At 39.2% G+C, this 25,157-nt stretch overlaps 4 protein-coding genes across 6 annotated transcripts; 2 read left to right on the top strand and 2 right to left on the bottom strand.

The window, feature by feature from the left end:
- Positions 1-1,056: 1,056 nt before the first annotated feature.
- LOC135617969 (protein disulfide-isomerase SCO2-like) lies at positions 1,057-5,327 on the bottom strand. Its single transcript, XM_065118836.1, has 4 exons — positions 4,795-5,327; positions 4,576-4,702; positions 1,629-1,688; positions 1,057-1,360 (listed from the first exon to the last, which is right to left on the bottom strand). Exons 1-4 carry the CDS (start codon positions 5,191-5,193, stop codon positions 1,278-1,280), a joined length of 669 nt encoding a protein of 222 aa, XP_064974908.1. The 5' UTR covers positions 5,194-5,327; the 3' UTR covers positions 1,057-1,277.
- Positions 5,328-6,003: 676 nt separating this feature from the next.
- Positions 6,004-8,604, bottom strand: LOC135636651 (putative leucine-rich repeat receptor-like serine/threonine-protein kinase At2g14440). Its single transcript, XM_065148532.1, has 9 exons — positions 8,440-8,604; positions 7,826-8,366; positions 7,246-7,709; positions 7,026-7,161; positions 6,868-6,939; positions 6,679-6,747; positions 6,516-6,587; positions 6,363-6,434; positions 6,004-6,278 (listed from the first exon to the last, which is right to left on the bottom strand). Exons 1-9 carry the CDS (start codon positions 8,519-8,521, stop codon positions 6,251-6,253), a joined length of 1,536 nt encoding a protein of 511 aa, XP_065004604.1. The 5' UTR covers positions 8,522-8,604; the 3' UTR covers positions 6,004-6,250.
- A 791-nt stretch (positions 8,605-9,395) lies between these two features.
- LOC135617978 (uncharacterized) lies at positions 9,396-19,951 on the top strand. Of its 3 annotated transcripts, none has more exons than XM_065118849.1 (16): positions 9,396-9,630; positions 9,776-9,919; positions 10,690-10,791; positions 10,879-10,914; positions 11,777-11,887; positions 12,205-12,291; positions 12,359-12,477; positions 12,728-12,829; positions 13,583-13,699; positions 13,771-13,836; positions 14,014-14,080; positions 16,336-16,389; positions 17,440-17,529; positions 18,971-19,030; positions 19,104-19,139; positions 19,648-19,951. In XM_065118849.1, the coding sequence occupies exons 3-16, from the start codon at positions 10,705-10,707 to the stop codon at positions 19,786-19,788; spliced, it is 1,173 nt and encodes a 390-aa protein (XP_064974921.1). In that variant the 5' UTR covers positions 9,396-9,630; positions 9,776-9,919; positions 10,690-10,704; the 3' UTR covers positions 19,789-19,951. The 3 variants fall into 3 exon arrangements, with proteins under 3 accessions (XP_064974921.1, XP_064974930.1, XP_064974925.1); XM_065118858.1 differs by having other exon boundaries at positions 12,208-12,291; XM_065118853.1 differs by lacking the exon at positions 9,776-9,919.
- A 1,519-nt stretch (positions 19,952-21,470) lies between these two features.
- On the top strand, positions 21,471-25,157 carry LOC135617991 (galactoside 2-alpha-L-fucosyltransferase-like). Its single transcript, XM_065118867.1, has 2 exons — positions 21,471-21,895; positions 23,360-25,157. Exons 1-2 carry the CDS (start codon positions 21,658-21,660, stop codon positions 24,817-24,819), a joined length of 1,698 nt encoding a protein of 565 aa, XP_064974939.1. The 5' UTR covers positions 21,471-21,657; the 3' UTR covers positions 24,820-25,157.

The raw sequence follows: 25,157 nt of genomic DNA on the forward strand, positions 1-25,157 counted from the left end.
GGAGAGAGAGAGAGAGAGAGAGAGAGGTCATGGATGGGATCCCAGCATTTGGTCCCAAGAGATTCGCAAGCTTACTTTAAGGAAAGGAAGATGGAGTTTCCATTGACTGGCCTTTGACTCATTTGTCATTAGCAAGACGTGAGCTGGCGATGTGGACAGCTCGATAAGACCACGTGAAACCCAGAGATCTCTCCCTCCGTTTTCATCACAAGAACAAGAAAACTCTTCTTCTTCTTCTTCTTCTTCTTCTGAACTTTTTATTCTCTTCTTTTTATGTACATATATACATGCATACTACTCTATGAAGTATATTACTCGGAGCAAACTTCGATAAGGTTCTGCTTGTTTTCCTTTGCTTATAATACCATCAAACCTTGTGATCTGCCTTCTTGGGGTGTGGAGATCGGGAGCTCCATGTGGGCACATGAATGGCGCCTTTACCACCTTCCCTTACTACCTAACTATTTTACTATACTATACACACATGTGAAACGTTCAAGTGAGACTGCCAATTGCACCCCCACCATCCTAAAGTAGTATAGTATTCATTGTTTCTGTGCCTCGTTAACCTTGGTGAAGGATGCTGAAGCTAAAACAATGAAGCATACTGATTCTGTAGGACACGCATATTGGTGATTTTAAAGTTGGAAGCAATCCCTCTTTCTATCTTTTCAACCAATGCCTATGTTCAGTAAGTGACACACAAGTCCCAAGGTAGATTTCAGAAAACCAGAGCTTTTACTCCCCCAACAAACACTATGGTTGTCACCCCACATGCCCAGAACGAGTGGAGCAGTGCTTATAATAGTGATGAATCTGCTCCGTTGGCAAAGGGGAGCTCGTGGCCTGGAGCGAGTCCTCTCTCTCCTTTGGTCTCCCCTCGTGGCGGCAAGGATTCCAACTTTGAGGAGCTTCATGGGGAAAGGAGTCTTTGCGCTCATCGGATGATTGCAATGGAGTCCTTTGGGCCTGTGAGTTCTATGCTCCCCGCCCCCCCCCCCAAAAACCCCAATGCACTTCCAAAGTCATCAATGTTATTATATACATTGGCTGGAATGGTTTGGAGGAACAATGATCGATGATAGTTTACAGGTAGTAGCTAGTTTAGTTGTGAAAGGAAAGAAAAATGATAGCTTGAAGAATCCTTCAGGATATCAGGTTTGAGAAGAAAAAAGGAAAAACAAAAAACAAGGATGATAATGCAGTAATGCTTACTACGAGTGTATGTACCTGACATCCTTGCATGTTCAAAACAAGTTTGGGAGGCACTGCCCATGTCATCTTAAGGACCAATGGGGGATCACCTTTCCCTTGCCCAAAGAAAAGCCACCTTGATCTATCCAATTAGTTGTGTATGGGACTGCCAAGGAAGTGATTCATCATACCCTTTGAAAACTCAGAACCAGAATCTTTTAGGCTATCAAGTATCATATATATATATATATATATATAACTCTAAAATGCCTGTTGTGGAAGATACATGGGAATCTCATTAATAAACGTGAATAATGCTTCTACACCCAATTCATAAAGGAATCTTAAAGATCATTGATGAAAAATTACTCATCATTGTAAACAAGAAATGCTGCTGCCATGGCAACATAAGGCAATGGATTAAGGTGGTTTACCATTGTCCAAATCTTCCATCACATCGATGTCCTCGCGTGCTGTTATTTTCTGGACATATCCTAAATAACGATCAACCAGAATGTGAGATTTAGAGATGTGTTGTTAAGTGTTCAAAATGTTCATGTGTCAAACAATAACAATATAATTTCCCAAACATAATATATCAACAATAACAAAATATATCACCCGAACATAATGAAAAAGAAAAGGTAATTTCGAATTTAAAATAAGTTTCATAAATACAAAATCAGATCATTTCGAATTTAAAATGCTTCATGAACCACTTTTGTGTCCAGAAGGATCTACCATGGAACCCTCCTTGCCTCCAGCAGCACCTCTTATAGGTCCGCTTTGGTTAATGTGATCTTAACAAAATAAAAAGGAGAGGAGAAACAAATCCAGCAGAGCACATTCCAGCATTGGTCAAGTTGGAACCATGAATAAAGTTTCATCACATTCACATTTTTGGAATAGGAGACTAGCTGACCTTAATAGGCAGGAAATGTTAATGCACATAAGAGAAAACGGCAGAGATTCAAATGGCCATATATGCCTGTTTTCTCTACATTAAAAGTTAATTCTACTATACATGTGTTTGGCATTGGAAACTGCATGCTGGCAAATAAAACTAAGACAACAAATTCAGTAAATTCGGTAAGTGTTTGATGCCAAAGCACTGGTCACCAAGTTATAATTAATTCTCATTTTAGAAAAGTTCAGGCACTTTAAATATTTAAAGACAAGACTGTGTATATTGATCCTCCGCAGACCCAGCATTGACGGAAGCCTTGTGCACTAGCACACCCCTTATAGAAAAGTTCAGACACTTATCTTTGTTCCGTTTCCAGTATATATACCGAAATTGCTCAAACATAACATGTGGATATAAATATTAGAAGATATCACAGATCATGATGATATAGGAAAAGAACCATGCTGAACTTTTGTTGAACAAAAGGATCTAAAAGACCAAGTTTGGACAAAGGTGTTCTTTGGATTTTTATTTCAGATGTGAATTTGGAAAATTAAGAACCTATGAGTTTAGAATTTTGGGGAAACATTTTTTTTCTGTTTTTGCAATATAGGAACCCATGACTAAAAGGTAAGGCTTAACCAATATATCTTAAACCCCAAAACAAAGAAAATAAGGGAACTCAAAGTGGCTGGAAATTCAGGCAGCAAAGAATTTGATTGATAAGCATCGAACATTTTCAATTTGTGGAAGCAAAAATGCTACCAAATGTTTTACCTGTTCCAAATCAGAATGTGCAGGAATCTGTATAAAGGGAATTTTCCAAGAAAAGCAACAAGATTGAAATGAAGAATCATGGGAAAAATATATTACTGGATTTGTTGGTTGTTACCTACTTACCTAGCACCAGAATTTTTAAGCATCACAATCATATGCCAGAAAAAAAAAATTCTAAAATTTCAATTCAAAGACTCCATAGTCTATCATGTCACAATATAACAAACCTTTACATAGCCTTCAAAGAATCAGCGGCGATTCAAAAAGTGGAAAAATTCAGAACCTCAAAAAAATCCGAGAAGTCAATAGTTTGATTTTCAATTACTTAATAGTATTCCAACTCAGTCTAAACCAAAATAAGTTACTTATACAACACGGAGAAAACAGATTACAGAAATTATTTATAATCTCATTTCACCTGATCGAGCACAGCATTATTGTCAAGCGATTAATGAAAAAGCACAAGTGTCATTGTCCATCGAATGCAACAAATATGCAGAAAACGGTGGCAAATAGCAAACAATGAAACAGAAAGGAGAAGATGGATAAGTGTTATGGAGAGACCTTAAGCCCAACTCACTCCAGACCAATATGCCTCACATACACTGGAATTAATGTTTCCTAAACAAAACATTGGCATTAATGGACTCATGCCATGACAGAAGCTCACATGGTGGAAGAGCAAAGAACCTTAATTCATTAACTTTCTCATATATTTTGGCATATAACACATTACAAAATTAGCATTCACTTATAAAACACATGTAACAAGAAGACTTCTCCGATATCATATATCCCATAGTTTTCTAGTTCCTAACTAAAAGAGACATCAAATTTTTAAAAACTAGCTTCCTAGTAGCTAAAGAACTCTTCTAAATTTGAAATATATGAAATTAATTATAAAGACGAACTTACAAGAGTTCCTAGCCCTAGTGGCTTAAGAACTCTTTTAAACTTGATGAAAGAAATCTAATGGAACATGAACCTGAGATGATTTGATGCAACCATGGTTCCATCATAAAGCCTAATTTGGCAAGATTTAGTTCAGGGGTGGAGTTGTGTTTATTTTCAGTTGAACTAATATTCTTGGGGCAAAGTTAGTTGGGTTTTATCTAATGTAACAAATGACTTAAAGTGATTCAATATGCACATTGACCTCGAGAAAAAGAAAGAACACTAACTACTCCTACTCTCACAGACTGCAAACCCAGGTAAGTGGCATAACACGTAACCATATCATAAACCAATGCATCCCAGATTTCAAGTAACCAAGGACTATGCAAGGTATAAGAAATTTAGGTAGTGACTTCTCCAGACTCCTGAGGAACTGAATTAGGGTCTTCATAGTTGCAGGGAATCAATAAGGGTAATTCCCTCCTACATTATCTATGAGAGAGGGTTGACCAAAGAATTGGACAGATTAAGTAATAAAATTCACTAATTTCCTCTTTCCTCACCTATAATGAAATAAAATACATTTAAGGAAAGAAAAAAAAAGGTTAAGCAAAATGGTAAGCTTCTTTAGTGTATGTCTCTAGCACTTCTAGCTTCCACTTCTTCATAAATTTCTATTCAGATGAAAATTAAATCAATAATTATAGTAGTTGAAACAGCCTCATTTTAGGATCCAACCAAATCTAAACCCAAATGAAAAAGAGAAAAAAAAAAAGTCAAACGGAAGAAGGAATTGTACGTACCGATTCCAAGGCAAGGAATGCATTTGCAGATCGTCTCACGCCCCTTTTTGTTGTAGTAGCTAACGAACCCCGTCCCCTGGCAACTCCTACACTTCCCCGTCCATTCGTACACCATAGGTTTACAATCCTTCCAGGACAGAAGAACAAAGATGACTAAGGACCTCACAGTTACCGAAACCGATCCAGCAAAGCTAGAAATAAACAAGTACAATCTGCAACCTGGACATCGGGATCACATTGGAGCCGGCGGTCGATCTCCTGCTGCGACACAGGGGACGAATCCGGGTAGGTCATCGGCAGCGGCAGGGCGTCGGAATCGTCGGCCAGGTAGCTCTCCCTGTCCCGAGACCACCACCACCACTTCTTCTTCTTCTTCTTGCCGTCGTTGTTCTGGCTCTTGCTCTCCTCCTTGGCGTTAACCCGAATCCCGGGGTCCCGAGCGGCCATTCTTCCTCCATCAGGCGGGTCGCGCCGGGGTCGGAACCAGTCCGATGAGGTGGCAGCGGCGTCGGAGGCGTCCGCCGCGGCGCGGCAGCGCAGGAGGGAGTGGGAAGAGAAGCGGAGAAGAGGTGTGGATGGGGGCTTGGAGAGAAAGGAATTAGGGCTGGCGAGGGCCATGGTTAGGGTTTGAGAAATCCAACAGGAAGAAGAGAGAAGTCATCTCCTCCACTAACCCCTAACCCTCCCCCATCGGAGTTGCTCCTATGCTCCGATGAGAACGAGACGAGGTGGCGTCGCGGAGGGTAATGCACCCAACCAGATAACAGCATAAGGGGTTTCTTTTAAGCGGTTTAATGACCGTTCGTTTGTCGGCACTTGATCTGTGATCTTGATGAACGGAGATCCCTCACCGAAATGGAACCCCAGCGCAGCAAAGTGATAGCTTTCCGAAGGCGTCTGCTCTTACCCGATTGGCTACCCCTGCAACGACTGGCCTAGATACGCGTTAGCCCACCATGGGTCCCTTCCAAAAGTTGATAGTGCAGGAGCTGGAAACAGATTCGCAAATGGTTCGGACCAAACAGGCACCACCATGAGATCATGAATGACGCAAAACGTGGTATATTTTGCTTCCCGCACGTGTTTCTCCTACCATTTCTTGTCACGCGGCACAAGTGTTAGTTCGTGTTCTCACAGGCCAAACTTTCCGGGTCCACAGCTGGGTCCCACCAACAAGGGTTATACGAAAGTAGACGTGAACCCACAAATACCGCTTTTCACTATATTTACGTTTTTTTATAGTATCAAGAGTGTAATGACCATTTTTATTAGAATTTAGGGTCTTTTTTGTTATTGGATGCATTTTGTTTGGTTGCGTTTCGGCTTCAGCAACTCCAATTGTATGCACAATAGTAGTACAATTCTGAGGTTGAAAAATGTATATCAGTAGAGCTAATCGTAAAGCATCAACAATTGCCAAGAAAACAATGGAAAAATGTATATATACTGCAGCCAATTCAAACATTTGCAATCAAGTTCAACTACAAGCAAAACAAGGATGAACAGCGGCTGAGAGATCCACAACAGCGTCTCTCTAATGAACTAAAGTTAGGCAAATCTTTGCTGCAACATGTACAACGACAACAAAAGCAGCCACAGACCATGATCTCAGTAAAATCTTCACATGACAAAGCGCTTTGCTGTATTCTGGTGACGCTTTTCGTTCGTCCAGAGATCAGAGTCCATAGTTTCCAGGAGACACCCTGTTAAGTTGCCAGATTCAGGTGTTTGGCAGCAGGGAAACGTTTAGTTGAATTGGAAGATGAAAAGCCAAGAACAGAACTCACTGAATAATGGTTCCCTTTCTCTGTTTTAGACTGTCTGGAAGTGGACCTTGGAGATTGTTGTTCTGCAGATATCTTGACAAAGAATGAAATCTGTTAGTACAGGATGAGTCTGTGGTTTTGATAATCATGCAGAGTGAGAATTCCTTTACTTACAACTCTTGAAGTTTCGGAAGGTATCCTAGTGATGGAGAAACTGTTCCACTCAGCTGGTTGTTTTCCAAGTGCCTTCATTTGGCAAACAGGATTATCCAGGATAAGGAAGAAGACCCAAGTAATGAACTGAGGAAACAGGAAATGCTTTCTTGTTGGAGCTTACAGAGAAGCTAGATGTTTGAGTGAGCTCATGTCGGGTATAGGACCAGAGAGTTTGTTCCCTCCAAGCCAACTACAAGCACCACATTACTGTCATTCATCTCACTGTGTAGACCTCATTATACTGCAACACTAGTTTTGTTGCAGATGGAAGTGCATCTCTGACATCGTAAAAGCAATTGAAGAAGCTTACATGCTTGAGATTGCAGTTAACTTGGCTATGCTGCTAGGTAGTGATCCGGAGATCCCATAATTTGTCAGATTCCTGCAAGAAAACAATATCTTGTTGCTCAAAGGCCTCGTATCCAAACACAAAAGCGTTCATGCCCGGTGATGGTGTTTTGAGCTCACAGTGAGACTACTCGCATAATTTTCCCTCCGGAGCACGTCAAGCCAGTCCACGCACTCTGTCGAGGTAAACAAGGATCTCCACTCCAGTCTGACGGAGGGTTGTCAAAGCTTCTCGCCAACGCCTCCATTGCAATCACTGCACAGAACACGAAATGGAGAGAACGGATTAGATGAGAAAGATTTGTGTTTGTTCTTCAGCATTACAGAATCTCTTGATTACCATCTCTGGTGAGCGTTCTTCCACCCAGGGGGACTACCATGAAGAGTTCCCCTGCGTTGATCACTGGCCCAACAGGGGAACCCACGGCAGGGGTCAGCTTGATCTCTGTCAGCCCCGAAAGCGGCCAGTTGTCCCCGACGACCACGACACCGCCGGTGGAAACTTTGAGGCCGGAGTAGAAAGTCTTCCCGTTCACCAAAACATCGAATACTCTCCAGCTGAAAGGGCTCGGGCTCCGGTTGTCCTGGAAGTACAACGCCAGATAGTAGCTTGCGTTAGGTAGCGCCACTGCAGGCCACTGGATCGTAAGATTCTTGCCCCGGCTCGTCGTCAGTGCGTTTAGGAACGCCATTGCCGGCGGTAGATTCCAGAACTCGAACGACGTCACGTTCGTCTGGCTATCCACCACGGGGTTGGCATCCACGAATGGCTCCCAATACCGGTTGAATGGATCATCCGGATAGCTAGTTGACAATACTTATCATTTAGCATCTTCTACAGTCAAATTCTAATGAAAGATTGTTGCAGCAGAGCTACTCCAGCTTGTGTTCTCACGCAGTGATTGATGTAGCTCGATTACCTTGTGATTTGGCCGCCGTGACCGAACCGATGGCGAGCGACTGTGCTAAGTGCGTACATGGCGAAATCGGTGGAGTTGTACATGGAGCCTTCTAAGTGCTGCACCTCGAGAGCAGATATGAAAGGGCTCGACATGGTGTGCTCGTTCCTCGCCAAGCACACGCTCAGCGTCTTCCCCGGTGAAGCCATGATGATCTCGTAGTAAGACGCGAGGCCCTTCGCGTAGTTCTCCGACGTGTCGACGGTGCTCCATTTAGTGCCTCCCACTATCTGATCGAACACCGGTGGCTCGTTGCCTCCGTCGAAGCCCCCGTAGTAGTAGGTCGTTCGGATCAAATACTTTGCGCCTTTGGCTGCAGGGATCACGTAACAGTACTTCCGAGCGGATTTGTCAGGAAAGTAGCGTAGGGATGAAAGTACTGGAACAATGCCTGGAATGTTTAGATCGGTTGCATTCCCAACTTTGACGAAGCTATCATCGGTGATCCACTCGATGCCTCCAATGTTCTCCACGTTCTTGGAACCGCAGTTTATGCTGAAACCTTCATCACAACAACATAACCATTTACAAAGAACTGAGAAATGAACAAATTGACCATGAGTTATATTGATTACCTCTGTGAGGGGAAAGAGAAGCTTGGAGGGAAGGAGGGAGGCTGATCAGGAGGAAGACGAGGAGGAAGGAGAGAGGCGACATGAGGCAAAGGTTGGAGGGGATGAATGCATGAGCAGAAATGAAGGCAGTAGGAAGGAAACAACGATGATGCAGTTTGGTGGTTCAGAGTCGTAGAGAATGGACACAAGAGGTATGCAATAAAGCTGGATACGTTTCTTGAAGACATGGCAGCATTTATTCCTTTCTTCTATGCTTATTAATGTGATTCAGCACTATGTTAGTGGCAGGCCTGCACTCATGTTAAGTGTCTTCCATTTGACGTGCCCGGGTGACTCGCTGTGTCATTGAGAGCGGGTTGAGCAACGTGGAATGCCGTCACTGCATGCCGTTTGTTCCGGCGGCCTCCGCCGCGGGGGGTCTTCGTCCTCGACCTCGCTGGCGACAGCCCATGAGTTACCTTCTCCAGCCCATGACCCTACAGAAAACAGAGCGAGGAGAAGAGACAAACGGGTGTGCCGTTCCATGAGGTCATAAGGACGGCAGAGCCGGTCGAGGTCTTTCCGTACTCGAACATGTTTAATTAGGATTGAGATTAATTATATCATAGAAAACTTTTAATTATTAATGTCCATTTAAGTTAAATTAAGATGGCTATAAATCGGATTTATGATAGCGGTTGATTTGGGTGAAATCTACGGGTCGTGACGCGGTACCATTACCGCTTGTTGCGTCTCCGAATATCCGATACCCGGAAGCATCACCTGCTTTTTCAGACTGCACTATAGGTGGCACCCACAGCCATATCTCCAATCACCAAATGGGTAAGTGTTTCTTTTGTTAAAAGGAGAAGCGGGCCGCGTATTTAAAATATGGAAACGAAAAGGGCGGGCGCCACCCGTCTCATCCAGGAGTGAGAGAGCGCCTCCCTATGCATATATGATGCCACGATGTTGGAACGGGAAGATGTGAACTTCCCCTCTCCACCTGCTCTCCTCTTCCCTTGCCCCCTCTCTAGAGCTCCGGACGCCCACAAGTCTCTACCGTTGGAGGCTTGAGCTCGGATCTGCAGAGGGAGGAAGGAAGCGGCCGTCGTGTCGACTGGCTCACAGAAGTGTTCTTGGTGTGGGCGGAGTGTGGCTACATCCTCGGGATTTCCGCCGTAGGCCTCCTCTTTTTCCGTCTCTTTCTTGGTAATCCCTTCCGTCTTGCTTGTCCTATTCCAGCGACGCTTCGGTGGTGTGATTTATCGTAATTTTCCTCTTTGTTGTCGCTTTCATTTCTTCGGAGAATCACATTAAATTTGCTTTTTGATTTGTATTGCACGGCTAAAACTAGAATTGGCGGCGAATCGTCTCCGATCATGTCCAAGAACCAGAAGCCCCGAAGGAATTAACCGGATTTTATCACTGTTCGGTTTTCGGATCACTTTTTCTCTCTGAGAAATCCACTAGCTGAAGATCTTTAGTTGCAGTTGCTGGGGTAAGAGGAGTAATGCATTTCTTCTTTCTTTCCCCTCTTGTTGCTGGAGAAAGAATTTGGTCAGGAATTTGCATATTTTTTATGGTGTTCGTACGCTAAGAGAAAACTGCTATTAGGAATTTTCTGGTATAAAGCTAGCACTAGGGAGCTTAGATGAAATATAAATATAATTTTCTATCGAAGATCTATGTTTATGTTAGTTAAAGCTGGTCACTCGACACTTAGTTTCCTATTTGACTGCGGACAATTGAGTGTACATGTAACTGAATTGGTCCTCTGTTTAGTTGTGTTCTTTTGTTTCACCGCAACTATCATATAGATCCTTCTTCTTTAACTTGATGTTGGAATCTCCGTGGAGCCAAAGAATGAAATAGAAGTGGTGGCCGAGGTGAGGTCCTGGGATATTAATTAGAGCACTTTTCTCACATGAATGGCTTCTTGACTGTGCATAATTCTTGATATCCAGAAGCACATAGACCATCAAGCAACATGAATCGTCAGTCCAATTTGATGATTTGTTCTTTTTTGTTTCTCAGGAGAATCTGGTTGGTACATTTAGTGATCCCTTTCAACTACCTAGTGGAGACCATCATCTCCGGTTACTTTAGTGCGTCTAGCATGTCTATAATAATTAACGATTATGAATCTGCTTTGACCCAGTTTTCTTTTCTTAATTTCTTCAATCGATCATTCTTTTCAATAATTTATCAAAGTTGCATTGTTTTAAGATTTTATAATGGACACCTAAGGTTACAGAGTGAATAATGTAGGTAGTGCTGTTTGAAATGACACCGAAGCTGTACATGGTGCTTATGTGGGCAATACTGCTTATTGTCTATAGGACAACGAACTTTCAATTTCAACATGCAGAGGTAAATCTCTACAAGATAGAAAATATTTTCACTTTATCATTTATTTCATTCTAAATGCTTTTCATATTTGTTTCTTGATATGTGCAGTTGGAAACAAGATTTCATCCTTTTGATTCAATGAAGGTATTATTACTGTTACCTGTAATACCTAAGTGCTTAATGTCACTACTCAATTCCAACTATGAGTTATTAAAACTTTAGTAGATCTGTTCATATTTAGCGTTCTGAATGCAACAATATTATCATCAATCAGCTGCCACTTATATATTAAAGACACATTGGTTGAACCAAAGCAATGTCGATCTTTCTCCTAAATTTTAAATTTAGAAACAGAATATCTATCTTTAGACCTCATAATTAGAAAGGTTTTAAATTTTCAAGAGAAAGCATTAGATGATTTCATCAAAGAATTCAGAACTATATTTATTATTGTTTAATAATTAACAAATTACAATCATTAATCAGCTCCTAGAACATAAGGCTTATACATCTTTAACATCAGTGACAATATAATCCATAATTGATATACTGAACACTTTTCACTATTTACTATTTAATCAAGGACCAACTTTAATGAAAATAATCCTCTGAAGTATATATATATATATATATAAAAGTATGAAGCACAGAGATTGCCTATATTGGCACCCATTTTATTTTATTTTAGAAATGTAAAGTCCTTGATATATGACATTAATTGCACAGGAAGTGATTAATTGATGAAACTGTTAATTGTTTAATAATGTTTGACAACAAAAGGTTATCATGGCTTCTTTTTCACTTTTAATAGTATATATATATACATATATATATGTATATATATATATACATATATATATATATATATATACATATATATATGTATATATATATATATACATATATATATATACATATATATATATACATATATACATATATATATATATATATATACATATATATATATATCATTTCTTTGACCATATTGTTTCTTGTGATTTAGGACCATAAATCAGTTTCTGTCAGGGTTGGTTACCTACCTCGTGGTATGGCACAATCAAAATCGGATTTGGAACTAAAGCCCCTATGGTTTTCCAAAAGCCATGTGACGAAGGTTAAAAAATATGCTTTCTTCTGTAATTTTATTTCCTTATTAGCTCCTAGCATCCTGATTTTATAAACTCTTTCTTATTTTACTTTTCATACATCATATATCCAAATTCCATGGAATATATCATTTATTGGAATTACATTTTTTTGTTGTTGTTGGAGGAGGAAAAAATATCTCAATATGTTAAGTGCAATGCATGCCCATGCATTCTGAGATTCAGGTTTTATCCCTTTTTTGGGGAATATAATCCAAACTTTCTGGTTTTGGTCTTTCCATCAGTGAATGCTATGCTGAGTTGGACTTGCTTTGCTTCACTGTAGCAGGACAATGATCAAAGTCATCATAACTTGTTGGCAATGACTGTTGGGATAAAGCAGAAGCTAACTGTGGATGCAATTGTTAGGAAGGTACTTTTACAAGTATGGTTTAAACTTTATATACTGTCTGCTTATCTCCTGATCATTGAGTATTCAGTTTCTTTCAGAGAATTTTGCTATTATACTATTTCACTATGATGGAATTGTCAATGAATGGCACGATCTCTGGTGGAGTCATATTGTGATTCACATAGCTGCTCATAGCCAAACTAAATGGTGAGGCATTTATGAAGTTCTAGCATTTTGTTGAATTGAGTCATTTTTACAGAATCTTCATACTGCATAAGGATTTTCTAATGCTGTCTTCCATTGTCTTCCTCGATCAAAAGTGGAATATTTCCTGAATCTATATCTAGAACAATTTCTGGTTGTTTTTTTTTTCATCCTTTATTCCAGATTAAATTCTATTATTTCTTTTACTTTGCGTTGTTGCTTCCATGATTCAATCTAATTCTGGTAGCTCCAGGTGGTTCGCAAAACGTTTTCTGCATCCAGATACTGTCTCCATATATGATTACATATTTCTTTGGGATGAAGACTTGGGGGTTGAAAATTTCCATCCTGGAAGGTACAATTTTTACTTCTTTTAATGATCATCTAATACAATGGGCTAACTTAATAAACTTTTCCTCAGAAAAGTGGTATACTTTTTACTTGCACAGGAATCATTTAGGTTTTCAACCCATATGAAACAAATCTACGGCATGAACTGCTTCTACTTAATTAGTTGAAGAATAATAAGGGGATCTAGCCATGGCCAATTCTAATACTCTGCCTTACTCTAAACTGAAATGAAAACCAAAATCAGGTAGAGGTGTTTTATGATGCTTTCACATTCTTGCTCTATGTGCATGGAAACCAATAGTTTGGTAATAACAATGCATATTGGCTTTTATATCTGGCAAATGTTTGAGATTCTGAGACTCAAGAAGCCACTGAATTCATGGTAGTGAAGAGTAAACATCAAATGCATATATATTATGGGGACAAGATGATAGTCTAATTTACCTACACTCTTTTTTAAAATAAAATTTTATCTTAAAGGGATTGTATAGACGCTGTGCCTTGATACAATATTAAGGTTGCTCCCTTGTGACTTGGGAGACTATGGTTCGAGTTATAAAAATAGTCTCTTTAAATATTTAAAGCTAAGATTGCATATATTAACACTCCCCAGACCCTACATTAGCGGGATCCTTGTGCACTGGGTGCGCCCTTATCTTAAAAGGGATTGTGTAGAAGTGCATATAAACATACATAATGCAGCCTGCAAAATTAGCATATTTTTTATGAATTTTTTGGTGGAAATTTTTTCTGAAAGGTACTTGAAAATAATGAAATCAGAAGGATTAGAGATTTCTCAGCCAGCTTTGGACCCAAATCTATCTGAGATACATCACCGGATAACTGTTCGCAAAAAGAAAAGGACCGTCCACAGGTAGATGACATTTTGAACAACTGTTTTAGCCATTTGAGAGTGTATGCTGATGCAACTGAATATACATGCAGAAGAGTATTTGGTACTCGAGGTACTGGAGAATGTTCATCAACTAGCACTGGCCCTCCTTGCACTGGGTATGTGTTAGTGAAGCATTTTATTAGTGATTTGTGTTGGTGAAGTATCTTGCTTTCCCTTTTTAATGATCTTTTCCTTGAGATGAGAGTCCTCAAAGGTTCAATTTAGACCAAGTGGTACAAATTAATACTAACCCTTTTCATTATATGTGATGCTAACTAGTGTACTATTTTTAGATGGGTTGAGGGAATGGCTCCAGTTTTCTCGAGGTCTGCATGGCATTGTGCTTGGCATCTCATTCAGGTAAGTTACATTTTTGCCAAACTCAAAATTCAACATCCTACTGTTCTTTGTGCAAGTTAGATCTTTGAACCACCTTCTATGAAAATGCTCTCTTTTTTCAGCTTTTTCTGTATCATGGTGATCCATTTGTTATTCTGCTGATATTTCTCCCATTAGACATTCTTATTGGTGCAAGGCTTCTGGTTTGGTAAAATGTTAAATTTGTGATTGGACGGGGGATTTCAAGCATGAGATGTCTTGGTTGGAATTTCAAAGGTGGTAAATCTTGAGATTTAGGAGTTCCATGGGTATATAGAATTTAGTCTTGTAAGTTTTGAGAATGGCATGTATTGTGTAGGGAAACTTTTTTGGAAATTAAAAAAAAAGGGATTTGAAGTTGTGAAGACTATTAATTGATCACATATTCGTAATTAGTATTGAGCAATTTCAATGTTACACTTATAGAACATCACTTGTTAGTGGACAATACGAGTCAAAATCATCATGGGAGGGTTTAGAAGTAGGAGATGATAAGGATAGGGAGGGAAGGAAGGAAGAGAGATGGGGTGGGTGCTAGCGGATTTAGGATTTAAGGGACTTAGGGAGAGGAGGAGAGAATAGTAATGGATTTGGTTGGTTTAAGTGAAGAATTATTAATAGGTTCAAGTGAGTTAGGAAAATGACATTTTGTATTTAGCAGTTGGTGGATTAGGGTGATTTTAAGTTTTGGTTGGTAGAGCATTTTTATTATGTTAAATCATCTCAAATGTAGTCAAAATACTCCAGTTAACTTGCTCAAACATAATGGTCTCAAGGTTAAACAAGGTCTCATCCAATTTTCGAGGAGGTAAATAACTTTATGATGATTTGAGAAAATTGATAATATGTTTTTAAAAAACTTTTGAGTCATGGAAACAGTCTTTTTAAATATGTAAAGTAAGACAAAGTATATTAAACCACCCCACCTTTCCCAGAGCCTCATTGGTGGGAGTCTTGTGCATCGGGTACATCTTTTTTTTTTAATTATATTTTGCCTTCTTATTAGTGACTTTGAAAAACTTGTGAAAAATATAACTGCAGCACTAACCTTATGCAGTGATATACTATGGTCTCAGCTGATATGCAATGAGGCAGGCCTTCTATCATTGTATCATGATCTGGAATATAAAATCCCCAATATATGGAAAAACAATTGAGTTGCCGATGACCTTAGCTAATCCATAAACCAATTTTTGGGTTATTTCATCACCGACAACAATAAAAAATTATCTTATGTTAGAAACTAGAGTCCTGAAAGTGCTTGTACAAATGTAAAGATTTGGGAGATTTGAGGACTTTAATTAGAGTAAATATATAATGGAGCCATTGAGAAGTTAAGATGTTTTTAGTTTTCCAATATATGATACAGAGAACCCCTGCTATTATTCTACTTCTACCTATCTTGGTCATGAAGTTTTGTCAAACCTTTCTGCAAAGAATTATATATTGTTCTTGGTAGAACTGAATGTTGTATAGTTCGTGAACCTGGTGCAGTCAGAACCTCTATGAGTCCTCAAATTAGCAAAGGATCAAATATCTGAGTTATTTCGTTATTAGCTTAATTATTACATTGTTACTATTATATGAACTAGAATATGCAATGTAAGATGTTGAGTGCATTCATCTTTGCTAATACTTGAAGGTCAAGATTATGATGCAGGGATTCCAAAAGAAAAGATTATTCTCACTCTGGACTTACAGTATGACATTGTGTAACATCATGGATTTGGATATTTGTCTAACTGTGCATGTGGTCTAAGCAGACACTGACATTTCAAACATTTTTTGGTATTTTTTTCTCAACACTATATCATAGTTTATAGTTTATACCAAACATTATGTTCCAGTTTGCTAGCTACCCAATACTCAAGTACGGACTGGCATTGAAGTTCGTGTAGTACATGAAATATATCAACGGACTTGTCAATTAGTATGATTTTTTTCCACAAATCACCCTTACATCACATCACACACATTGGTATGAATTTATTGAATGACTCTGTTACAACCTAAAGGTTAACATAACTCAGTTGCTATGTCTCATTAATTTTGTTGGTACTTGTATGTATCTCTACACCAAAATGACAAGAGATTACTGAAATGCTATATTTAAAATGACCATTCTGGTCCATGTGAATCAACCAATTTGTATTTTGGAGAGGTAATTCTACGATTGAACTAAATTATTATCTGTTGAAATCAAAATGATCTTCCAAATTAATACTTTGTTTTCACAGAATGATCTAATCCATGGGTGGGGCATGGATATGAAACTCGGATATTGTGCTCAGGTAGATCTCTTGTACTGAACTCGCTCATGCACAATAACATTGCTGATTCCTTTGGTCATTAAAGTTCATAAATTTGTAAGTGATTAGGATCGCTATGCATGAATGAAGCAGAATGGACACATTTGCATAAGGCTTTCACGGGTCAGGTTACTGTTTCCCAGTAGAATGGAGCTTCTTTGTAAATGCATTAAGAAGTTATATAGGATATGATTTTTCCACAAAAATCTGTCTCTTGAGTATTTCTTTGTATAGGTTAATAAGTATTCAGGAACTATCTGGGTTTTAAGTACTACCTGCTAGCCAATTCAGATGACACATTTGCAGGACATGTACTGTTTGCCACTGCTACTGAATATATGCGAACTAATTAGCTTTATAGTACTGCATTTCCCAGCACATAATGCATATCAAACTGGTAGGTACCCTGTTACAGATGTACCTCTATTGTTTCCCAATCCCTATTACAAGCAAGCACTGTATGGCTGATAGGTTTAGGCCGTCAGAATTGGCTGATGACAGGACAACTTTTAGTTCGAATGCATACCCTCAAGATCAAAACTTTCTTGTAGTACTGATTACGTGGGACAAGGATATCATAGTATGTTGACTAAAAGTCAGTTATCAGGATCTTTAGCACTGCTACATTAGTTGGGATTTTGAGATGGGAGTCCTAGTCACATTCTTATATGGAGTCCACATCATAAAAGTTTGCTAATATATAACTTTGGGATGGAGTCCTAGTCTTGTCTTTGATTCTTTTCTCATTTACTCTCCATATCCACATCATGTAATTGGTACAAGAAGTGCTGCTTAATTTGTTTTGTTACAGCATGCATGGTGTTGAAAACTTCCTCTTAAGATTTTTTTTTATCAAAATTGCAGTATTCAGCCTTCTGCAAGTATTTTTATCCATGTATGGATAAATGATACAAGACAATAATAGTTTGATCTGCAACTACAATAGCTATTAAAGTGCCACTGTTTTATACATTTCTTGATTTCTTTCAAATGCATATTCACTGATGTTTACAATGCTGATGTGCGTTGCAGGGTGACCGAACTAAGAAGGTAGGTATTGTAGATAGCGAGTTCATAGTCCATCAAGGTGTACAAACCCTGGGAGGATCTTCAGCCGAGAAGGTTAGCTTACATGTACTGCTTTTAGTTGTTGCAACAGATCTTTGCAATTTACACCCGTCTTAGTCTTCAAAAGAGTAACATGGATGTCAGCTGCTAGTCGAAAGGTGTCACCAAATTAAATTTGGGACCTTTATCATGTTGGTTCATGCATGGAAGTAGGATTGACATTTTTGTGTGGTGAGACAAAATGCTGCCACGTGAGGCATCTGAAAATCATCTTAGGTGTTTGCATTCCCTCAGAAGCTGCATTCTCCAACCCTTTTTGCTCGATCTTCATGACCTAATTCATCAACAAAATTGCTTTGGGGAACCAATATTCTGCTAGTGCTTCTCTAAGTTCTACACAAAACACTGCCTTAAAAACAGAAATTTGTTTAGTTGGAACTTCACTTTCTTCATTCCATTTCCAATATTGCTTGGGGTATCAAATTATTGCAAAATTGATGTGATAAAATTATTGAGACTAAGAGGGGCATCAATCCCACTGTTAAAGGGGCACCTAAGGCATGAGGCCCATGGAGGCTTTAATCTTGGACTGTGCCTCGGTTGAATCACAACAAATTCAACAAGTTGCACACCTTTTGTACCTCGTAGTAGAGGTGAGACCTGGAAAAGGCATGTTATGGAGCAGATTGGAGCGACACTGAACTGCAGCCTGACTCCATCAAGCCAAGGTCCAGTCAGCTATAGAAGATGTGACCTTGTAGGACTTATAGAACCCTGGGATTTGTTAGATCGGTATTAGATGGATAATGCAAACACTGGAGCATTTTTGTAAATGTTTTCCATTGCTAGCTACTTCAACTGGAACTTCTGTGCGCATTGGAAGTTTGACACCAGCAGCCTATTTCATATGAAAAGCATAGGACATCAATTTAATATGGCAAGAGGATTTGTAATCTCAAAATATAAATACTGTAGTAATATTATAGCACGGATATTGTAGCAGCTCTGTAAAATTGGAGTATGGTATTATTTTCAGCACATCTTGTGTAAGAAAAAGAGTATTCTAGACTAATGTAGCATTCTAATTAGATATGAAGATTAGACTTTAGAAGTCCTATGTATATGATACACTAGCCATGTGCACGTGCGGCGCACATGGATGAAAATTTGCAAATTATTCATGTAAATACACGTGACTACCATGAAAATTTGCAAATTATTCATGTGATTACATTGGACTACCACGTATCGTATCGCATAGCTACAGTAACCTTATTTTCCTCTTTCAAGATGTGAGCCTTATCTTTGTATTCATTAGTTTTGCAACAAAAGCAATGTTTTCCCATTTGAGCTAACACATCAAAGTTGACATGCTTGTTTATCTACATACCACAGAACAGTAAATAAGTATTGTTTTGTAATATGATTTTATTTGCTGTATTTTCATTAATTGTCATTTCCAGTACATCTTGAGTTTATTCATTTTGACCTTCAGATAAGCCTCCACCAGACAGATAAGAGATCTAAATGGCTCCTTCATAACAATGCCTTGCAGGTAGATTGGTAAATTAATGGTTTTATTAAATCTATCATGGGCTTATTATCTTTGATGCATCCATCTTACACAGGGTTATCAGAGAGGAACATTTGATCCTAGAACTGAGGTAACCCCCACCTTGTCTTCTTTGATTTCAGATGGTCTACACATGTCAACATAGTATTAGTACCCAATTCTTACTCTACTTGAGCAAGGTATTTTGGGTCATACATAGACAACAATATTTGTTGTAGAAATATGGATTATATTGAAAAAATAAAACATGTTATTTGGATACTTCACTTCAACTTGGAAGATTTTGGTTAGAGTTTCAAATTTTTTGTTTGGCTAAATTCTACATCATACTTCACTTAAACCTTGATTGTTCAACTGACCTTAGTTATTTTGGTGACTGGTGTTTAATTTGTCTATCTAGTGTTTCTCTCTTTCTCTATGTTTTATATGAAAGTAAATTTTCTTTTGCCACACTACATTAGTTCTCATCTTCATGCTTCATTTAAGCCTTGATTGCTTCATTGCTTCTAGTGACGCAAAAGATCACACTGCAGTTTCTTTTTTCTTGTTTTTTGTTTCTTTGTTTTTGTTAAGTAAATTTTCCTTTGCTAAATCAACAGATTAGGAGACGGTCCCGATCTGAGCTTTACCTCTTCCAGGAACGATGGGACCAGGCTGCAAGAGAAGACGAGGGTTGGGTCGATCCATTTCGTGCTCCTAAACAGAAGAAACAAAGACCATTGACTTCTAATGTCCCTTAATCCACTCAGATCAACAACAATCACGGCATATATTTTTCTGGTCTTGAGAAAAAGTATCGTCGATCATGCATGGGCGGAGGTGGGGCTCAGAACATGGGGTCTAAGATGTACAGTGTTCTTCGTTAGTTCTATGCTATCACTGTCTCCAAGATTTCATGCTCCACATTCGGTGGTGGAAAAGCTTTAAAGATTCAATGTACGAAAACGAAGTCTGATGTGCCATTGCGAAGAATTAATGATCAATGTAAGGAGAAACCCCTATGTAGAGAGTATACATGCACTCAGTGCATGCATCTACAACACCTCCTCTTCAATCTACTGACTTTTGGAGAAAGGTGTTAATTAGTTTAGCTGATAAAGATTTTATGAGATCATAATTAATTTAATATCTTATTCTGGATCAAAATTTATTTTTAGCATTTATTTTTTTGGAAAAAAATAAAATAAAATGTGTATAGAATATCAAGGAGAAATACCCGTGTGAATCGTGAGTGCCCTTTATTTATGTCAAGTCGTACGAGTGCACTGCGATCGAACATAGTAACGTAAAATGGCCGCTCGTAAACCGTGATTGGTGGTACAATAATAAATAAAGCATGGGTGCAAGCTGGAGGTGTTATGTTTTGCCCCAAGAAGACCGCCACCATCTTGCCTTTTGGGGTTTTTGACATGACCAGCTAGATTCCAACATTGTTAAGAGGATGATTGTACCAAAAAAATATTCTTTTATATTTTTTTGGAAATGATACTTTTTTTATATAATTTCTAAATAATCACTATCTATTTTTGATATTTTAAAAATACTTTTTTTAAAAAAAAAATTATTTTTTTGTCCAATCTAAAAAGTTTTTCCATCAACAGTGTTTTGTGAGTTAATTTTTAATCAAAAAACACTTATTTGAGTTTTATCCAATCTAATAATATTTTGATCTATTCGAGAAGACCTCGTAGTCGACGATAAATGGTGGTCGATAACAAGAAAAAAACGTAATCGTCGAGTGTTTTGATCACTATAATCGATTTGGCTAAATGACAAAGGCACTTAGCGATAAATCGTAAAAGTTTTTATCAACTAAAATAACCAACTTATTCGAGTAATTCCATATTATTATCAGCTTCGATCGATTATCTTTAGTTTGGCTAGATAGATATAAAATATTGAGTTTTCCAGTGGTTCTCATTCTAGCCGTACGAGACACGGTGACATAATTTGTTTGTAGGTTACTAGTCAAGTCAAACCAGGTGAAGTCGGTACGATGAGGTCACCAATACTTACCATATCCTTCCGCTTATGCCATGTCCCGTGTCCGGGCTACAGCATATACTCCTATCGACTTTGGTGTGCTAACGTTGTTGGGACAAACACTAATCTACACATACTAGCATTCGAGAAGAAGGCCTTATTAATCCATATCACATCAATTCGATTCGATTCGGATCACTACATCAAGATCTCGATCCGATCAAACAATGGATCACAATCTCGATGCGTGGGGAGAATCGATCCGATTCAATAAATAAAAGGAAAAGGAAAAATAAAAGAAAAGAGGTTAAATAGGTGTGTGTGTGTGCCGTAAATAGTAATCAATAATTGGGGCAAGTCCAACGGCCCCATCCGATTCATCAAAAGGACAGGTAAAAGAAAAAGGAAAACTATGTAGCAGCAGTAACAAGCGAGCGAGCGAGCGATCAATAATTTGTTGGGTCAAAAGTTCCTCCGCCTCCTCCCCCACCCGCTCCGCTCTCTTTCGAGAAAGCAGTCAATCATCGGAACAATCACATGCAGCCGAAAACCCTTAACCATTTTGCCGTGCTATATATTCCTCTATTCCATTTAGAAAGCGAGGAAGTCATGCGGTGTTGGTGGTGATGGACATGAAGCGCATGAGGAGGCCGCAGCAACCGACGACCGCCCCCGATCCGGAGAGCGAGGGAGCCCTCCGGGCCTCCCCCACGCCGCCTCGCGTCCTGCGCCCGTGGACCGCATTCCTCCTGCTCGCCTCCCTGTTGGTCGTCGGCGCGGTCCTCTCCAGGGCCCAACGGAGCCTCTCGATCGACAGCTTTCGCGCCGCTGCCAGGGCGGCTAGCGTCGGAGCGGCATCAGGAGGTACGGCTTAACCCCTCCCCCCGCCCGGATCGCCTTCGTCCTGCATCCGGAGCGCTTGATCTCTCGTAGCATCTTTTGATGCTTCAGGTCTGTTGCTATCCTAATTAGGACGGCATCGACCTCCTTTCTTTGAGTGCAACAGCGATTCATTTTTGTTGGTGATGTTGCATCTCTAAACATTGTTTCGCATGGACCGTCACAAATGTCAGATTAGATTGCATCGACAAGAAAAACTAGGAAGAAACAATGAAGTTCGAGATGTCTCAATTTACATCGATTAGGAGCGTCATAACATTTCTACTTCTGATTTAGTCATAGTTGGCGGGACTCATTGGAACAAATCGACTTTTGTTGGATCTGTAGGCCTATCGTCATATATTGGATATTGTCAACACACATACCAATACTCAGAAACATGTGTTCGACGAAGAAAGCTAAAACATCTTACATGATCACTGTTTTCATTCACTATTACATTTGGCTGCTTTCCGTGTCTCTTTCATTTGGCTTTTCCTGAACAATATCCTTATGGTATTCGACAGTGCATTGGAATCCTATTCTTTTCTTCTGTGTTCACTAGTGATTTGTTTATGAAACATAGGTCTTTATCTGCTATGTTTACGAATGATTTGTTGATAAAACATAACACTATTTCGCCATGTAAGTTCCTGATTTTAGTGCGTCTATAAACTGCAGTAACACCCTTAGAAAGAAATACCTTGATGCCGTCATCAAAGGCTTTAATTGATCTTCTTTTGGGTGAGTTACTGCACGGTGCAACTTGATTTTCCTAGTCATTTGATTCTACCTTTAGTAAAACGTTAATTGTAGTTGTAAATTTGTGCATCACCAGTATCTGTGTCCTTTAACTCAAAGCATGGCGTGACTTTTCTCAAAATCAGCTGGGATAGTATTTGAAATTGAAGCAATTATTTATACCTGCTACAAGGGTTGTTGTCCCCAAAGATTCAGCCAATTTTTTCCTGAACTATTATATATTGTTAGGAATTGAAGCCATTAAATGTTATATAGATGGGGTCTTCATTAAATCATGTAAGAATGGGAATAGCTTTTTTATTGCCTTGCACCATCTAAATTTAATTGACCTTTTGTCTGCAGTAAAATTGCTAGGTATGCAGCTCCTAAATGTACCAGAGTATACTGCTCTGTGTCTAGGCACTTTTATCTTTCATGCACAGATGGGCATTCATTTGTATGCTTCGGGATTGTCCACTGTGCCTGTTCACTGGTTTGCAAATCTTTTTGCAAGTATATCCTGTCTTCTTTTTGTTTTTAACATGTTTAATCAATCATGACTTCACACTATGCAGCCATACCAACAATGAAATGCGGTACATATATCCATGATTAGTAGTCACATTTCAGATTGTTCTCGATTTGTAATTATCCTGTTGTGAAATTCATAGGACTTACACGAGTGTTTCAATTATATGTGATTTTTAGGTTTAGAGAATGAGTCATTTCCATCCTCTCGTGGTCCAAAGGATAAGCTTCTTCATGGCTTGCTTGCTGCTGGGTTTGATGAACAATCCTGCCTAAGCAGGTACCACTCTGCATTGTACTGGAAAGAATCACCTCATTTACCATCTCCTTACTTGTTGGAAAAACTGAGAAATTATGAAGCTCTCCATAAGAAATGTGGTCCAAACACTGAATTGTACAAGAAATCTGTAGAACAGTTGAAATCTGGTCGTGGCACCCAATCAACAGAGTGCAACTATGTCGTATGGGTATCATACAGTGGCTTAGGGAACAGGATGTTATCAATTGCTTCAGCATTTCTATATGCTCTCCTAACAAACAAGGTCTTGTTGATCGACCGTGGTTCTGACATGGATGACCTCTTTTGTGAGCCATTTCCTGAAAGCTCATGGCTTCTACCTCTGGATTTCCCCATCACTAAGTTTGGGACCTTTGACATTAAGACACCTGAGAGTTATGGAAACATGTTAAAAAATAAGGTTATTAGCTACAGTGTTGATGGTACTTCACCACAGTCTCTACCTGCTTACATTTATCTCCATCTATCCCACGATTATGGTGACCGTGATAAGAATTTCTTCTGTGAAGATGATCAGAAGTTCCTTCAAAATGTTCCTTGGTTGTTGTTGAGGTCAAACAACTACTTTGTGCCGTCTCTCTTTCTGATCCCAGCATATGAACAAGAACTAAGGCAGCTCTTCCCAGAGGCCGATACTGTCTTCCATCATTTGGGACGCTATCTTTTCCATCCTACCAATACCGTGTGGGGTTTGATTACTAGATATTACCAATCTTATCTTGCGAAGGCAGATGAAAGAGTGGGCATACAGATCAGAGTCTTTGAAACAGATACTGGTCCCTTTCAGTATGTGCTAGATCAAATTCTTGCATGTTCTCAGAAGGAGAAGGTTCTTCCTGATGTCAGTGGTCAAGAAACTGTGGTTTCGACTCCAAATGTCAAATCAAAAGCTGTGCTTCTGACTTCTTTGAACGATGGGTACTTTGAGAAGATCAGGAACATGTACTGGGAGCAACCTACAGCCACCGGTGAAATCATTAGTGTCCATCAACCAAGCCATGAAGGATACCAGAAGACGGAGAAGCAAATGCACAACATGAAAGCATTGGCAGAGATGTACCTCTTGAGCTTCACTGATGTATTGGTTACAAGTGCATGGTCTACATTTGGTTATGTTGCCCAAGGTCTTGGTGGTTTACAGCCATGGATTCTGTACAAGCCCGATAACCAGACAGCTCCAGACCCTCCTTGTCGTCGAGCCATGTCAATCGAACCTTGTTTTCATGCCCCTCCCTTCTATGACTGCAAAGCCAAGAAAGGTATTGACACAGGAGCCCTGGTCCCACATGTGAGACATTGTGAAGACATGAGTTGGGGCCTTAAGCTAGTTAATCAGGCTTAAGCGGTAGCCCTTACCCTTGGATTAGACATTCATCTTTGCAGTGGCACACTATGGTGACTGGTGACTCCTGTTTTTTCTTTTTCAAATATAACCTATCCTTGCATGGTTTAGAAGACCTTGGCAAGATGAAATGCTCATAGTGTAGAGAGTTTCTTGAGGTACTTCCACTATCACTGAAGTAGGAATGATGTTAATTCTGTTGCATCTTGTAAGTATCAGTTCTATCAATGTCATAACCATATCAATGTTGACTGTTTGAATATCCCTATTAGGCTATACTGCCCTTAACAGACTCTTAACTTCAAGGGAAATCTAATATACTATGTTGCTTTGGAGTA

The sequence above is a fragment of the Musa acuminata genome, chromosome BXJ1-3, assembly GCF_036884655.1.
Source record: "Musa acuminata AAA Group cultivar baxijiao chromosome BXJ1-3, Cavendish_Baxijiao_AAA, whole genome shotgun sequence".
Classification (NCBI taxonomy): domain Eukaryota; kingdom Viridiplantae; phylum Streptophyta; class Magnoliopsida; order Zingiberales; family Musaceae; genus Musa; species Musa acuminata.

Coding starts and splice junctions, on each gene's coding strand:
- LOC135617978 (XM_065118849.1), top strand. CDS start 10,705: ATGACACCGAAGCTGTACATGGTGCTTATGTGGGCAATACTGCTTATT. Junction 11,888..12,204: donor CCAAAAGCCATGTGACGAAG/GTTAAAAAATAT, acceptor GCTTCACTGTAG/CAGGACAATGATCAAAGTCA. Junction 12,292..12,358: donor TGGATGCAATTGTTAGGAAG/GTACTTTTACAA, acceptor TTGAGTATTCAG/TTTCTTTCAGAGAATTTTGC.
- LOC135636651 (XM_065148532.1), bottom strand. CDS start 8,521: ATGTCGCCTCTCTCCTTCCTCCTCGTCTTCCTCCTGATCAGCCTCCCT. Junction 8,367..8,439: donor TTCTCTTTCCCCTCACAGAG/GTAATCAATATA, acceptor GTTGTGATGAAG/GTTTCAGCATAAACTGCGGT. Junction 6,279..6,362: donor AGAAAGGGAACCATTATTCA/GTGAGTTCTGTT, acceptor GCAACTTAACAG/GGTGTCTCCTGGAAACTATG.
- LOC135617969 (XM_065118836.1), bottom strand. CDS start 5,193: ATGGCCCTCGCCAGCCCTAATTCCTTTCTCTCCAAGCCCCCATCCACA. Junction 4,703..4,794: donor AATGTGATCCCGATGTCCAG/GTTGCAGATTGT, acceptor CTGTCCTGGAAG/GATTGTAAACCTATGGTGTA. Junction 1,361..1,628: donor GATGGAAGATTTGGACAATG/GTAAACCACCTT, acceptor CTTCCTTGGCAG/TCCCATACACAACTAATTGG.
- LOC135617991 (XM_065118867.1), top strand. CDS start 21,658: ATGGACATGAAGCGCATGAGGAGGCCGCAGCAACCGACGACCGCCCCC. Junction 21,896..23,359: donor CGTCGGAGCGGCATCAGGAG/GTACGGCTTAAC, acceptor TGTGATTTTTAG/GTTTAGAGAATGAGTCATTT.